The sequence below is a fragment of the Nothobranchius furzeri genome, chromosome 7 (assembly GCF_043380555.1).
Source record: "Nothobranchius furzeri strain GRZ-AD chromosome 7, NfurGRZ-RIMD1, whole genome shotgun sequence".
NCBI lineage: Eukaryota > Metazoa > Chordata > Actinopteri > Cyprinodontiformes > Nothobranchiidae > Nothobranchius > Nothobranchius furzeri.
In genome coordinates, this window is record NC_091747.1 from 51,527,754 (window position 1) to 51,545,143 (window position 17,390).

Consider the following 17,390-nt stretch of genomic DNA (forward strand, 5'->3'; position numbering starts at 1 on the left):
CTAAATTGCCGTAGCCTCCTCACGACAAGTCCCATACCTGGTAAAGAAGGCTAGAGGCTAACGTCAAGCTAACAGTGAATTAGAAATAAGTCAGCTCTAAAAATATCTTGCTACTTTTTAAAAATATGCAATTACAAATAACTCGACATTAAAGTGAAATGTATTTAGCTGCTGATCAACTTACCATGACTCCTAGAATCTTCTGGCTCTGAGCCGTAGTTGGAAAAAGCTGCTGAGAGCGGACTAGTTTAATACATGGACTGAGTACCCAAATTTGACCACAATAGCTGTTTAAATGGATGCAATTAATTGGAATGAACGCCTTTCCAGATCAAAATTTCTTCTATGTAAACATGTCAGACAGAATATGCTGATCTGATTCGGCCAGATCAGAATGAAATTCCATTCCCATTGAGGGAGATGGTTTTGTCCGACCATCATTCATGTACACATACATAAACATACACACTCATTCAGATTATTGGAATAAAATGCCCACTGTGCATGTATGCAACTTTGGCATGACGTATTTCTGGCTTTGCAGCCGCTCAGGACAAGTCGAAAACACGGCGGGAGGTAAACAGAAGTTATCCTGCTCTTCTCTCCTGTGGTGGTGAAGCGTTACGTACCGCTGAGCCTGTGTTAAAGCAATCAGTAAGTTAATGGACAAAGTTACAGAATAAAGCAAGACACTTCACCCTCCTTGCCTGCTAGTGGTGGTCAGAGGGACCAGAGGTGCCTGCGTACAACAGCCTGACCTCTGACAGTGCACCCCAGGGCAGCTGTGGCTACAATGTAGCTCATCACCACCAGTGTGTGACTGGATGACTAGTGTAAAGTACTTTGGAGTCCGCCGACACAGAAAGGCACTAATCGTACTAATGTATTTATCATTTCTGAAAAAACTAAATGCCTTCGATTTTATGAGCTTTTTGGCTAAAAAGCAAACATGGAAATTAGGTTACCAGACAAGTCAAGAATGTTTTTTTTATATTAAAATTAAGTTAAATTAGTTTCTGGCACAAACATTTGACTGCAAACTCGTGAAATTCAACAACAGGTTTTATTATTCAAATGGTGACTGCAACAGGCATGTATCAAAAAGGTCAATACAGCAAAGCCTTTACAAAATCTGGCTCGACACCGAAGCCCTCCCCCAAAAATGGCCGTCGCAACAAATTGTAAACAGTTTCGTCAACAGTCTTACAGCACTTTACAGCAACATACAAATCAGCTAACGTAAGAAAAGCACCTGTTATCGTTCAAAAAGGCTTCAACACAAACACCATCTGTGCTGCTGTACAGAATCAAAAACAGACGCAAAGAAATGGAATGTTCAAATTCACTCCACTGGTTTGTTTCCGTACAAAAAACAAAGAATAAAAGGACAGAGGGAGTTTTTCCTCACAAAAACCAACTTAAATAAAGGCAAAGGGACTGGACAGTGCATTCAGAGATGAGCACACCATGCACATGACGGGATCAGGAGTCAGTTTGGTCACTTAGCGTAGTTTGTGCATAGTTGTAAGGCATCCGTCGAGCAGTCCGATAGGTTTCATGTGGCTGTGAGAGACATTCTGCTTAGAGGGAGTCTCCTTCAATCTACCCGAGCAACCTCACACCATCTGCAGTCACCTCCTCTCCCTCTAAAATAATAATCTAAAGAAACAGACTGGCAAAAACCCTGAGCGAGTCAAGTTTGCATGGAGCGACGTTCCGGTCCGGCAGGGAAGCTCCCCGGGTTCACTCAGGACCGGACAATGCAAAGGAAAGAAAAACACAAATTTGTATCATAATACCTCCAGCAGGATGTAGAGGAACACAGGTGGAGTCGTTTATGGCATCTGGTTTGTTTGAATAAGGTTCTGCTCATGGCTTCAACAGTAGGATGACAGGTGGGACCAGGGTTTTCTCTTTTTATTCACGTCTGCGCATCGAAGGCAAACCGTGGAGCCGACGTGAGTCGCTTCAGTTCAAGGGGAAAGAGGTGATGCGTAAACAGTCTTCATAGAGGCAGCAGAAGGACTGGGCTTGTCACATTTTTTTCTTCTTTTTTTTTTATATATATATGGAAGATTTTTCAATACAAATCCCAACGCGTCATACTTACTCAAAGCTCTCAGGAGGATCCCGTATCCAAATACTCCAGTTGTCTCAGCTCAATTCATTCTTGGATTCTTTGTTTTCAAATGGCACTTCAAAATACCAACAAATGTCTTTTTCAGTCTATACTGCTTTCCTCTTAAAATGCACCCAACAGAAAGTGGCATGTTCGGTCGGGCGTGCCTAAAACACAGTCAACAAATAAATAAAGCAAATAAAAGAAAATACAGCAGTAGCCAAATGAGGTATCTATGTATTGCTCTATGCTGAAAAAAGAGGAAATTTTAAACTTAAATAAATTAAATCAGTGGTTTTGATAAGAGGCTAAAGCAACACAACATAAACGGGGTCTGGGTGGGACCGTCAATGAAGCTCCGAGGCCAGGAGAGAGGGGAGTCGGGGTTCAGGAGGGCGAACGAGGAGTGTCAGGATTCTCTGCTTCCCTGAGGCATTTCTTTGGAGCTGCTTCCTCCTGCGGCGCTAGGCTCCGCCTCCTCGGAGACGGGGGTTTGTTCCTGCTGCAGCCCACCCCAGCTGGCTTTGTTCAGCCCCATGTGGCCCAGCATGGTCTGGGACAGACATGTGTCGGAGAAACGGGCCCACTCTGCAAACAGCGGCTCTGCCACGTACGTCATGAAGTCTGCAGGTGCAGATTTGGTTTAAACATCAGCTACAAACAATAAAAAACAGCAAATATCGATCAAAGCTTCCATACGTGCCTATTTGGATCTTGCCAACAGTGTTTGTCTCTCTGTCACAAAGCGGGCCGACTTCGAGTTTGTGCTTCCTCTCGATGTCTCCTGCGTGAATTAAGCAAATGAAGCCAATTTAAATTCTGTCCAAACCACAAAACTGACAAGACGACAGAAGAACAGACGGATACCCTGCTGGAAGAACTCTCCTGTCACTTTCTCACTCCACTGTTTGCTCAGCTCCCAGGGTCTGCAGGGGTTACAGATGTCTGCACACTTCAGAGCCATCTGCAAAGAGCAGAATCACAATAAGAACCTGCTGCTTCTCAGCCAAGTCATTTTAACATGAACGGTGATGGACCTGCAGGACAAAGTGACGGTGACTGGCGCTGCTCAAGCACAGGTTGCCCTGGTCCAAGTGCATGCGGAACCTGGACAGGTAGTCGTTCTGTCTGCTGATGTCCGTGGCCAGGATTAAGGAGCCCAAATCCCTCTCCATGTTCAGACTGAATCGTCAGAGAATTTAAAAAAGAACATTTATTTGACTAAAAAGGCGATTCCCCACGAGGCCTCTGTTAGGAGCCACTCACCTGTCGTCAGCGGGTAAATGAGAGAACAGCCCGGTCTCTCTGAGAAGACCCACTGCTGACTTCCAGTGGTGGTTTTCCAGAACTGAGGTATTCTGTTTGTAAAACACTAAACTTAATACACCGTAGGCTTCTCCATCATGAGTTAGGCAGGTTGCATTGTGGGTATTAACGGTCTTACTCTATAGAGCGTGGCTAGATAGTGGTCAGTCTTAATGAGGAAAAGCTGGTTGACCCCAGGATGGTCCAGGTCATGAGTGGCTGCTGCCAGGAGTCCCAGTAGGATGTCGTAGGAGGTTAGAGAATTTGCAAGCTGCATTCACGACCAAAAAAATAGGATGGAGATTAAGAATTCATCATTTTTCCCGATCAGAGAAATGTTTTTAATTTAGGACAAAATCACCCAGATGAATGCCAACACCTCACCATGGGCTCCTGCAGGAAGCAGAACATGGCTTGTGTGACGTCTGCAGCATGAACAGAGTTGTGATATGGGTTGTCGTTGTGGTAGTCCTCCTGGACCAAGACCAGAAACCTCCAGAGCTTGACCATGTCCAACTGGAAGAGCTCCACCAGGCCATACTGGTTCAGCAGGTGGAAGGTCAGGGTGATCAAGCTGTTCCCTGAACAAAAACATCAGTTAGTGACGGCCTCCAGATCCACCCCAGGGTTTTATTACCGAGGATGGTTCAGTGTTTTCCTTTCTGGAGAGTAGGAATCAAGTCAAAGCCAGTAACAGAACACGGAGAAGCTGAAAAGTATCTGGAGATGGTCTACTTTGTTCCTAGTACATAAACTAATACACCAGTGAAGTGGAAGAAGGCTGGAGCACTCGGGTCAAAGTAAAAATATTTTATTGGTGCAAATAAATTGGATATTAGGACCAATGTCTGTAGAAAGACAAACTCTTTGGTCTGTGAGGGTAAACGGTCTCCTTGCATTGCGTTCCTCATCAGAAACTCACAAACACAGAAGAGGGAGGATCAAACGTTTACTGGAAACGACGATTAAACGTGACTTGATGACACGAGACTGAGTAAACAGCCTTTTATGCGAAACCAAACCAGTTCTTATAATGAAGCAGTGAACCAGCCCTAGAACCGGAATCTCCATGGTGGGAAAACCCTGAGACACACCGCCATGCTGTCCAATAGATGGCGCCAGTGCAAACACTTTGGAACTTCCGTTTTACTCACCATTTGTCAGCCTATCAAAGAGGAAAACATCAAAATTCCAGCTGCCAACTTTCTCCAGCATGCACTAGAAGAGAGGAGGTAAAGAGTTATGAAGCTTTAAAAACACAAACTTCTGATGTTTTTACTACGTGAAGCTGGGGTGTCTTACTCTAGCCTGTCCGCTGTAGTCTTCGTCGAGGATGGGGAGGGGGATCTGCTGGGTGATTCCCCGCAGCAGGCGGGAGGAGTGCAGGTATCTCTGGAAGCTGAGCAGCCTGTGGACCCTCCTTTCAGTACCGGGACTGGCCGACGAGGAGCCACAGCCCGGGCGAGCTGAGCACACATACAACATGTGTCCAAACATGCAGCATGAGAATCAGGGACATGTTTGTTTTTAAACAGAAGCTCATTAGGGTTGGAGAATCGTCTGGAACGGACGAGCTCGGTGGGTATCTGACACCAACACAGCGATATCCAAACAGTCGCTGCCGACACAGCCGCCTACTCACAAGCCTCTTGACTGGGATCGCACAGCAGACACGCTTTGTCAATGGTCTCTCTCTCACACACTTTTAAAGAGCCACTGTGTGTGTATAGACTGTAGCTAAGCTCTGGAAATGCATCCAGATCGCTTTAGGGTCAAAATGTCAACAATAAAACCACAAAATGTATCATACAACTATTTTATAGCTTTTAAATTCATATTTTGTGACTCCCAATCTTTCCTCTGTTGCTGCTACGATTCATGAGGAAAAGGTCTGGGACCAACACCCACCGTGAAGAGTTCGGAAGTCGATGCAGAAGTAGGGGTGCGAGCTCCTTCGTTCCGGTTCAAATCCAACCTGACTTCTTACTCTCACATCTCCTGGAAGAAATTCACACTTATTTCCTCAAGATTCATACGACACAGAAAGAGAAGTGTGGCAGTTTTCCCAAACCAGCTCACTTAGATTTTATTTTTTTATCACTGATTCTCCCCCCCGCCCCCCTTATTGTGCTTAAAGTGCCAGAAGGATGGGATTCACCACTCAACAAAGAGCAAAACAGGACAAAACAAATCAGATTTTAAAGCACTAAAACTGTTAAGTAGGGATGCACCGAGATGAAAATGTGGACCAATACCGATACCCGCTAATATCTCTGTTATACCAATATTACATTAATATAAGAAGGAATGTAAGAACATATCAATACACAGAAATATTGTGATTTTATGTGTAATGACACAGAACCAATTTTTAAAAGAAGTGTATTCATTTTTTATTGAGAATTTACTCGCAAACTTTTCTTTTGTGGGGTGCAATTCTAACCCGACAGCTAGGTGGCAGCAGTGTTTACCACCTTCACTCTGACAGGGCAACAAAATCTTGCACTTGACACACTTGGAGGCATCTGGCCTGAGATTTTCCAATTAGGTTCAGTCAAAACAATCACAATTATCTCACAAGATAATATAGTCTCCCTGTATTGTGGTATATATTGTATTTCCAGATTCTTGCCAATAAACATATATATAAATATAATATAGTATTATTGTTATATACTCACAGCACACACATTTATGCTTCTGAGAGGATTACTATCACGATCATATGACCAAACAGTTGCACATTAGCACCCCACTCCCCTTCTGAAATCAAAACACAAATAGCTACTAGATGTTTGTAAATATTGGCCCAGTTTTATTTATCGGACCGATATGTTAAAAAATGTCTAACGTCGGCCAATGCCGATACCTGGTGCACTCCTACTGCTTAGCTTTTAAAGAGCTTCCCTGTGGGCAGCAGCTCAGACGGACTCTTGGTTTCCAACAACATCCAAAGACAGAACAAGACTTCTTTTGAGGATTTTATTTGTTATTGAACTGACTTTAGTCAAAAACATACATATACTGAATGTTCTCTGGTTTAGTTTCTGTCTCTTTAAGATCCACACCTGTAACAGGTGAGACACCTTTTTTAAACACAGCATAGTAGAAGATTTGTGTTTACCTTTTATTGCTGACAAGTTTCAGCTAACGCTGTGGCGTTCCTCATCAGCCGAAACTTGTCAGCAATAAAGGCAAAAACAAATCTATGTGTTTAAAAAAGAATTAAAACAAAGGAAGGATTACACAGAACGAGCGTACAAAAGGGGCGAGACACCTATCGTATGACTGACTTGTCAAAACTGTGGAATCCAAGGTAGCAGATTATTCTTAGTTTGACGTCACTACTGATAACCAGTATTCCTGCATTGTGCGACAAACTGTTTTATGATCAAGTCTGGATGGAAAAACCTGTAAAGTGTCATAATGTGGGAAAGTTTCTTGTGTCTAGACTTAAAGCTTTGGAAGCTGAAGGAGAAAAACATTAACTTTCTTATCTAACAAAATATAAACGGTGCGTGTTAACTTTCTGCACCTGAGTTTCCTCTATTAACTGTACTTTGGAGTCTGGCCAGAAAACCTTCACATGTCTTGTTTTTCTTCATTCCCAATGAAAATAAACAGGAAATGAACCCTAAACGCGGTGAAACCCATCACTTTGGTGCTTACAGCAAACCACAACATGCAAAAGCTGAGATTTAAACGAAAAGTGGTCCGATTTGATCCAGGCCCGGTGTGTGTGTGTGTGTGTGTGCGCGCCATTCATGTGCTGGAATAGTCACACACAAACACACACTCCCCATGTCTCAGAAGAGGAAACAGAGAGCATGCAATGCCATGTCAGGACAGTCTGCTCTACTATTAGTGCTCAGAGGCCCTGAGAGCGAGCTAGAGTTAATCTGACGGGTTTTTAGTAGTCAGGCAGAGGAGCTGGCTCCGGACCCCACAGACGGCGGGCAGCTTCGCTTGTAGACTGCAGTCAGGAGCGGTGAGAGTACAGTGAAGTGACAGGATGGCGCTGTGAAGCAGCAAAACGCTAAAAGTACAGATCCAGGCAAGAATGGATACATGAAGGTAAAACCCCCATCAGAGAGAAATGTTATGTCTCCAGCCTTGCATTTCAGATCATCTCATGTATGCATCAAGATTAAAGAGCAAAGTCACGCGTGTGTTCCCACGACCAGCTTTACTTACGTGCAAACAGCTGTTTGAATACTACACAAGCTCCTATCAAAATACCAGAAACTAAGAATTACAATTCAAAGTGATGCTGAACATTTAGTTGATTGGAATGTTTGTGATGTGAGAAGTGAAACCGGGCAAAATAAAACATACTGGTGCATGCATTCCTGGGCAGTGAGTGTGTGCACGCCCGCATGTAAACACATCTGTAGATGCACGTTCAAGGGCTCAGCACGTGTGTGTTTCTGCGTGTCATGGGGTCCATGTTTCCCCCATGGTGCATTAGTGCTGGTTCTCTGGGGTGGATGTAGGTCATGTCATTATAACTGATGTGGCGAAAGCTCTGAGTGCTGCTATTTGAAAGCACGTCAGCATTAAGTTGGCAGACTAAAGCCCAGCGCAAGCAAACACCGGTCTGCATTAGCGCGCCTCTTCTCTCACTCAATTTAATCTAAAAATCTGCACCAACACACACACAGATGCTTTAGGATGATGATGCATGAGCTGGCCATCAGATTTAGCCAAGAAAAATGATTAAAACGCTAAAGGTCCTTCAGTCTACTCAGCAAAAAGCTGCCGTCAAGCTGCGATTGAGCTATTGTGTCAGACTTACTCTGAACAAACAAAAACGACCAAAAATGTAACAACATGAAGTGACAATAGCTCAATGCAGACTCCCACATCTATATTACGCCAGGTTTACACTGTGCATTTTTGGACTGTTGCAAAGGGCCAACGCCAACGTCAAAAGAAAACGTCACCAAAAAGCATTTGTCACTAAAAGCAGACAGAGAAACATGATGCCAAAGATGAACAAGAAAAAGCACCAGCGTTAAATTTCTTTTATTATTATTTTTCTTTCACACATCATCTCCATTGCTGCTAATGTGGATACAGCTTCTCTTGCATCGGACTAAGGTTGGGCGAGCAAACGATTTGATTAATCATCATTAATAGTCTGAGTCCTTTACGGACTATGAATTAGTCTTAGGGATGGGACATTACAAGCTTTCATGTCAAATCTGTGTCTTTGACTAAATTGTTGGTACGCTTCAGCGTGAAGAAATTTTACCAGCAGTTGCTGCACATTGCTCGGTCGATGTTTGGGGTTGCGTACTGAAAAGCAGGGGGTTCAAACTTCCTAAATATGGCACAACATGAAATTCCAGTGCAACAAAATGAAAAAGATGAACATTTTTATCCTGCCTTAATATCACTGTTACATATACATGGCAACGCCACACAAACCACATTGGGACCCATTTTTTCTGGTGTTCTGTCAGAACACCTAGCTTGTAGCTAAAATTAATATCAGATTCTGCCAACAAAACGGCTCTAAAACAATTCATATGTAAATGTTTTGCATATTTATTGCAAAATCTTATTTTTCTGCTGCTTCAGTGCTGCAACAACATTATAAGAAATTATTCTACCTTGTGTTTTACTACAGCATTGTTAATGCTTCAGATTATTAAGAATGCGTTGTTTCAGCTGTGAGATTAGTCGATGGAATCAATGAAAAGGAATGTTTGTCACAGACTCCATGGAAACTTTCAGAGAATCCACAAAAAGTGGCTTTCAGTCGGTTTTGTTACTGACATTTTTTGTGAGCTTAGAAAAGACGGCGTGTCCAACAATTTTGTTTTTCATCTAACAATATTAGAACATGTCAGTAATGTCTGAGGTGTTTTAACAAACACTGTATACTTAATACTCCTGGACAGAGTATGAATTACACAGAGGCTTGTGGGGGAGTTCTGTTTGGCCTCGGCACCCAAAATGCCTTGAACTGGCCCTGGGTGTGTGACAGAGTTTTGAAGGTGATTTGAATTGTATCAAATGTATAAATATGACATGTGTATAACTTATTGTTTTATACCGGTAAAATGTGTAGTGGAGATGCTGTTTTTATTTAACTATTTTCCTGTCCTGTCTGTCTCTCATCTTCCTGCATCTCCTCTAAACTCTCCAGAAAAACGGCTGCCTGGATTCTTACTTTTCAACTCATCCGTTACTTTTGAACTACGCAGATCAAAGGGATCTCCTGATCGCAGAGCAGAGCGCATGTTTCAAGGTGAAATCACCGCAGCACATGATGAGCGAGTGCGTCATGCACGATTAAAAGATAGAATACCAGAGGACATGAACGATCGTGTGTTGATTACAGTTTTTGGTTGCACCACTTTGAGAATGTACCATGCGCAGAACGCAGCGGCATGGAGAGCGCCAACGATCAGCTCTCTGCCGCTCAAAAGAACCCTCGGTAGCTGAGAGTCCATATAAATGATGCAATATAGGTGGAAACATTTTCCCGGCTCTCCCTGGATGTGTAGGAAATCCAGCCCCCCCATAATTAGATCCCTGCTCCTGGATGAAAAACCGGACATTATCAACAATACAAGGACCCCCCCCCCCCCCTATTATATATATATATATATATATATATATATATATATATATATATATATATACATATATATATGTGTGTGTGTGTGTGTGTGTGTAGATTACATTGTATTTAAGTTGTAGGTTTTCTGACACAGCTTGGTCAAACGTTTGGTCAAAATCAGTTCACGGCGGACAATTTTTCTACAACAGCTGAAAACACACAGTGTGAACCAGGCTTTAGGTAGACAGACCTCAGGGGTATAACCAGGCTCTAATCAGATCTATCCTCTACAACCTTATTGATCAACGAGCCTTTGGCCTCTTCCCAGATACATTTGACTCCATCTGACTGGCAGCCATTATCTGAACTGCTTACACTGGAGTTAGTGAGGACAAATGAACCCTTACACACATACAGACATGCAGGATGTACACGAAGACATGTGTACACCAGCCTTCACTCTTTTTACAACTGAATTAAAATCTCAATCACAAACTGATTCAGAAAAGACAGAAAACTCACATTTTACTTTGGTTCTACAACCCCACTATCTAATCCTAATCTCACTGCTATTGACGACATTATGTGATAAAAAAGGACATGATTAAGGGTGGGGTGAGTGTTCCGATATCTGATAAGAATTTGTGTTTAAGTGTGAAGTGATGCAGTGAGAACAGGGAAACACTTACCTAGCATACGAATGTACAGCGCTGTTTGGTCGGCGCTGTCATAGGAGATTGCTCCCCGTCTCTGAAACAAAACAGACCTGATTAGTGTAAACAAATACAACAATTACGTGCGTGTGTGTGTGGTGTGTGTGTGTGTGTGTGTGTGTGTGTGTGTGTGTGTGTGTGTGTGTGTGTGTGTGTGTGTATGTGTGTGTGTGTGGTACAGTCCGTCCTTCAGAGAATAGATGCTTAACCAGGAATAATTTGTCCGTTTCATGTACACCCAGTACTTGTACGGGATGGCGCAATGATGCTACCGTTGGTTCTAATATGCATGTACGTACATCGCTGTAACACTGACAAAACATGTCTCCGCTTCATTTCACCGACCTGATATGACTCTGCTATCAGTCATGTGAGAAACACATGCGCTATGAGGAAACAAACACACTGCACCCACATACACACGTTGTTTTACGTAAATTATAGTAGATGATGCCAAGCTGACCTCACCCAGGAAGTTTACTGCGTCATATTTACTTCCCTGTCGAGAGCGCTGCCAAAAAAGCAGCAGTTGGAAATGCAGAAAGACTGCGGAAGTGGAAATCCAAACAAAAAAAAGACACTTATTCAGGCGTTAGCCTGTAAGTACGATCTGGATGCATTTCAACTGGTATTTAAATTGGTTTTAAAGTAACTGAAAAATGATTTGACTATCTTCTAAAAACGGCCATTAAGAGAGCAGATGCTGCAAAGTTAAGAGGTCATTTTCTGTTAACTCAATAAAATTTGATTTGGATATTTGACTAAGACTTTTTAAACCGCACCCAAATATGAAATCTTGCAGAGGGCGAAGGAAAACTGTGAGGAGGGTTTATCACTCGTGTTGCACCAACAGACCTTTTCCATCTTCTGCAAGAATACCACAGCAACTACTGAGGTTTAGCAAGAGGAGTTTGTGTTTCTTGTGGAAACCGAACTTTGCACAGCTATAATGTCTCAAGGAGTTTTTATAAGGTACAGATTTGTGAAATTAGACAGACTTCCCAAAACAATACATCTTTTGATGATTTTTCAATGGTTGATTTATGCATTCTTAAAATTAATGGACAAAATTTCTAGAGGCAACCAAGGTGCTGAGGATCAGGTCTCTGCTGGTTGGAGATGATGTGGTCCTGTTGGATTCAGCGGGCCATGATCTCCCACTTTCCCTGGAGTGGTTTGCAGCCGAGTGTGAATCAGCTGGGATGAGAATCAGCTCCCCTAAATCTGACATTTGGGATGTGTACTGGGGAAATTTTGGCGATACGATACGCATCACAATACAGGGGAGACTATACAATATATCACGATATATTGCAATAAATTCAGTCAGACGTTATTAGCAATTTTTTTAGACTGAATTTACGGTATGAATATTCAATTAACAGTCCAAGCTGATATTTAACATGTTTAACATGATGGACCTGAACCATAATAGAGTAATTGACATTTCAGTGGTGGAAACACAACCCATTGCACACTGCTGCCAACTAGCAGTGTGTATTGAATTGCACCAAAATAAAAGAAAATACACAAATATTTGCATGTAATTATTCCACTAATTAGAAACACGGCTTTTGAATATTGATATAAATCAATAATATTGCAACAAAAAATATCACGATATATTGCCATATCGATATTTTCTTACATCCCTATCTGAGACTATGGTCTTGAATCTGAAAAGGATAGAATGCCTTCTCTGGGTCAGGGACAATGTCCGGTGGAAGGGGAAGCTCTATGTTTCAATCCTCATCTATAGTCACAAGCTTTAGATAGTGACCGAAAAAACTAGACTGCGGAAAAGAGCGGACTAGTTTTGTCTACAAGATGTCTGGTCTCTCCCTTAGTGAAAGAGTCAAAAGCTTGGTCATTTGGGAGGGGCTCAGAGTAGATCCGCTGCAAATCGAAAGAAGCCTCCTGGATGCCTCCTTTGTGAGGGTTTCCACTAGCGCTGTTATGATTAGTCGACGCATCATGATGATGTCCATAAACAAAATAGTCAGCAATAAATTTAATAGTCGACACAGCGTTTATTCTATGGGCATTTTTTTTATCTTGCCTGCTGCAGCACCTTCTGCTGTTTTCTGCCTTTTTGCTCTAGGCACGTGCGCAGTAGTCGCCATTTGAGTCAGCCACTGCTTTCAGCTCAAGGCACATGCGCATATGCACCATCCAGATCAGCCTTCAAATCAGAGTGACCGGAGAAAGAAGACACTATTGTGCGCCGGCAACACACCTTTAAAAGTTTGGGAGCATATTACAAAGACAAAAGAGAAGCACGTAGAGTGCATAATCTACAAAGTGAAACTTCATGGGTGGACATCGGCATCATGGCAGCGAACGAAGAGTCACATCTGTAAGCTAATTACCTCTTGTTAGCTGCTAACATCAAGAGAAACTTACTCATATTCATAGGTGTAGCAACAACAGTAGTGATGGTGAATTTCTAATCTTTAGAACATATATGTATGTCACGTTACAAATGCTAATGATTTATTTAATCCCGCTATGTTACAGCGTAAAAAAAAAGGCGTTCCTCCTCTTCAATGGACGAGTTTGTTACAAAGCCAAACATGTGCACACCGCAGCAAGCTAACATCCTGACCGAGGCCTTTTTGAGCATGTTGGTCACCGAGATGAGACCCCTGGCCATGCTGAGCGATCGAGGTTTCAAACGGATGATCAAGCAGTTCAACCCAGAATACCACGACAACTACCTACCAGACCAATCCCACTTCTCCACAACGATGGAAAAGAAATATGAAACAACCTTTGAGAATGAGTGTGTGTGTGTGTGTGTGTGTGTGTGTGTGTGTGTGTGTGTGTGTGTGTGTGTGTGTGTCTCTGTCTTGCTATTTCTGGACACAAATAAAATAAATATTAGAATTTAATGGATTTTATGATCAAATAAAAAGTTTGCTAACATTGGTTAAAGCATAATTTGTTTCTGTGTTAAATCTTAGCCAACTTTATTTGATAAAACAGAATTAATAATTTGGTGAATAAACTAACTTTTATATAATTTAACTTTAGGTAAAACAGACCCTCAGAGCTGTTGATGGCTCCCTGACCATGCTGATGAGAGGATCAGCCGTGCAACAGAGGCGTACCTACAGTGGGTGTGCGAGTGAAGATTGGAACATCAGAGTAAAGATGCGGGTCGTTTCCTCACACTTGCACAGAAATGACTTAGCCACACTAAGCTGGCTAAATCTTTTCTGTGCATCCCTGCCACTTCCACCCCATCGGAACAGATCTTCTCTGCAGCTGGCAACACCTGCTCTCAAAAGAGAGCAAGCCTTTATCCAGAACATGTCAAAATGCTAACTTTCTTGATTGTGAACAAGTCTTGTGTAGAAAAAAGGCTATTTTAGCTAGATACATTTGTCATTTTTGTGTAAAATTTATTTTTGGTTTTAAGTGCCTACCTCTATTTGACTTTAGCATTTGTATTAACAGGTTACAAAGCTAATTAAAAGTTGTTTGATAAGCTATCATCTTGTATTTAATATTAGATGGCACACAACTGACCACACCTCAAACTAGAAGCTAATGATGGGTTTATTAGAGCATCCTGGTGCAAAAAGCTATAATTTTATACATGACATGATTAGTCGACTAATCATCAACAAAACTGGCGATTGGACGACAAAATAGTCGTTTGTGGCAGCCCTAGTTTCCACACACGTCCAATTGGAATTAGACCTAAAGGAAGACCCAGGACATGCTGGAGGGACTGTGATTCTTGTCTGGCCAGGGAACGCCTTGGGATTCCCACAGAGGAGTCTGCCCAAGTGGCTGCTTAGGTTGCTTCCCCACCGAACTGACCCCAGATAAGGTCCCATTAGTTATCATCACACGCTGGTGAAATTACATCTGCACAGGAGGAGCGGTGAGCTGCAGAAGTGGCTGTGCTCAGAAACTATTTGGTGGATTTAACCCCTCAAGCCAACTCCTTAAAGCTGAGTGTCAATCGGGGAGGCATTGGGTCCCATTTTTAAAGTCTTTAGTATGACTCGATCGTTGATTTGAACCCCGATCTCCCATTCCCAGGGTGGACACTCATACCACTAGACCACTGAGAGGGTAAGACAGATAAGCGGATGATAATGGACTGATGAACTGGGTGAAGTAGCATTAAACCTTTGGAAACAAAACAAAAATATCTTGGAAATGTCACAAATTTTCCAAATACAGATTCTGGATTGGCACTCTTTCATTCTACAATCACAAAAAACAGCTTGACCTTAAAGAAATCTTTCCAATTTTCAAAATTTATCTTACAAAATTAGTCTACATTTCATGTAGATAACAGTTGTAGAGATGCTAAATCAACCTACAGAAATTCTAGAAAATGATCAAGCCTAAATGGAAAAATCATCACAGAAAGAATGTATGATGAAATGTTTTACGTTCTAATGATTAAAAATTCTTCCAACAGAGTCAGACACTACTTTTCAATCATACCCACTAAAGCTTGTGAATGTCGAAAGAATTTGTGAATCACTCAACTCTCTATGACCCTTTAACAAACCCCTCTTCCTGAACTCTGTCTGCACTTTTCTACAATAAAACTATAAGCTTGGGACGATAAAACACAATATTTTTCATTTTATATCGCAGTTTTAATCACTTGTCATTTTATTCGACTATATGAGGAACTTTTGAAAGTAGGACATGTCACAAGGGATCATATCAAACACGTCTGAAACAAGTAGTCCTAAACAGCGGTCACTCACACGGTGGTATCTGAAGCAGCTTTGACTGTGGTAACGGTATATTTGCTTTGTCGACAGCCAGCTGCTCTGGGCTACGCTGAGGTGTTGGCACACCTCACTTTGCACTCTACATATGCTGGCCCCCCTCCACGCCAAATGCTCCACTATCATTGTTGGGGCTTCCCTCATGTATGGTGTTTTTATGTTATGCTACGTGGCGGTCAAGCATTAAAAACTTGACCAAAATGTTCAAGCAAGACGGACAAAACATCAGCGTCTGTATCATGTCTTGATGAATCAGTCTGTGCTCTGGGATCATTTTATGACAAATGTCTGGTTTAACCACAAAAACAAACACGGCCACATGCAAACACAAGTGTACTTGCTTGTGTACCCATTACTTCATGTGCTTAGGATTATCATGAATCTAATTCACACATGCAGGCACACTCGACTGTGTCCGTCCTCTGAGGTGATGACAGCCGCCAATCCAAAGCTAATATTTTACCAGGCGGCAAACAGCTTGACTCAGGGCGAGCAAAGCTGTATTTTAGTTTCAACAAGACTCTGTGTTTACTCACGGCACTGGTGTTTAGTTTTAAGAGTTGTAAATTCTATGTATACATGAGCTGCAAGTGTCTTCATGTGTGTGTGTGTGTGTGTGTGTGTGTGTGTGTGTGTGTGTGTGTGTGTGTGTGTGTATGTAACAGGGAGTCATCTACTGTAATGTGTCTGAAAACTGCCCTAGTGTTGCCTCAAGTGTTATGAATGAAGCGCAACGGCCTGTAAGCACGTGTCTGAAGGAAATCTTCGACTAAAGGGTGATGGAAACACACATAAATACACACTTGCATATACCACACCAGATTCATCTGTAATGACATATAGCCTCTTAGTAGCTAATGCAGTTTCTCAAGAAGAAAAATGGTTCCTTTTGAGTTGGGAGTGAGTGCCTTGAGTGGAAAAGTTTAAGCATCTTGGCGCATTATTTACAGATTTTTAGACATCTTGCCCTAGACTGGTTAACAGCAATGTGACTCTATTACTTGCAATGTGAATGTTTTATTTCCACAAGTAACACAAGATACATATGTGAATTCTTGTTTTCAGATCATTCAGGAACCATGTTAGGAGCCCAATCTGAACTGGGCCTTTGTGAACATGGTGTTATTGCCACTTATGCAAAAGTCTGATTCATTATAATTTTCTTTATGCAGTGTGCCAGTGAGCATTTTTTAAATATCTTTTAGACCTATTTTCAATCAATCAAAGCTTTATTTATAAAGCACCTTCCACGACCCTGTCGGGAAGCCCAAGGCGCTGAACATGGTACATGAGAAATGTGAAACAAGATGAATAAATCAAAAATAAAAGCAATTCAAATAGTGCAAAAAAGGTAAAACATTAAAGTAGAAGACAAATGGGTAAAACAAGGGATAAAGAGACCAATGAAAACAGGGAAATAAAATCAACATAAAAGAGGGCCAAATTCAAACACGTTCAGGGAACGCCAAGCAGAGGAGGTGGGCTTTTAGGCGACTCTTAAAGACTAGCCGAGATGGGGACAGCCTAACTGAGGGTGGCAACTGGTTCCAGAGTGACGGTGATAGGACTGAGAAAGCCCGGTCCCCGCGAGTACGACACCTAGAATGAGGGACAGCGAGCAGGCCTTGGTCAGAGGAGCGCAGAGCCAATGATGGGGAATGTCTGTTCAGGGGTGTGGCTAGATGGGGGGAGCACTACCCTGGAAGAAATTGTAAACAAAGACGAGGAGTTTAAAGTGTGAACGATAACAGACTGGAAGCCAGTGCAGGGAGGCCAGAACCGGACTGATGTGGTCCCATTTCCTGGTCCCAGTCAGGAACCTGGCTGCGCTGTTCTGCACAACCTGTAGGTGGCGCAATGATAATTGACCCAGTCCGGCATATAGAGTGTTGAAGGAATCATGCCTAGAAATTACAAAA

At 42.3% G+C, this 17,390-nt stretch overlaps 1 protein-coding gene across 3 annotated transcripts in view; it reads right to left on the reverse strand.

Annotated features, from left to right (window-relative positions):
- Positions 1–1,044: 1,044 nt before the first annotated feature.
- pde7a (phosphodiesterase 7A) overlaps positions 1,045–17,390 on the reverse strand; it is a 37,812-nt gene continuing 21,466 nt past the window's right edge. Inside the window, exons 2-13 of one of the 3 annotated variants that reach the window (XM_054751166.2) lie at positions 10,685–10,745; positions 7,619–7,651; positions 5,333–5,422; positions 4,727–4,890; positions 4,579–4,642; positions 3,809–4,005; positions 3,564–3,695; positions 3,386–3,477; positions 3,157–3,301; positions 2,987–3,083; positions 2,823–2,903; positions 1,045–2,743 (exon numbers count right to left, since the gene is read on the reverse strand). In XM_054751166.2, coding sequence (XP_054607141.1) covers positions 2,529–2,743; positions 2,823–2,903; positions 2,987–3,083; positions 3,157–3,301; positions 3,386–3,477; positions 3,564–3,695; positions 3,809–4,005; positions 4,579–4,642; positions 4,727–4,890; positions 5,333–5,422; positions 7,619–7,651; positions 10,685–10,745 — 1,371 coding nt within the window. In that variant the 3' untranslated portion in view covers positions 1,045–2,528. The remainder of the gene's footprint in view (positions 2,744–2,822; positions 2,904–2,986; positions 3,084–3,156; positions 3,302–3,385; positions 3,478–3,563; positions 3,696–3,808; positions 4,006–4,578; positions 4,643–4,726; positions 4,891–5,332; positions 5,423–7,618; positions 7,652–10,684; positions 10,746–17,390) is intronic. The other 2 variants (XM_054751168.2, XM_054751167.2) reach the window with 2 other exon arrangements.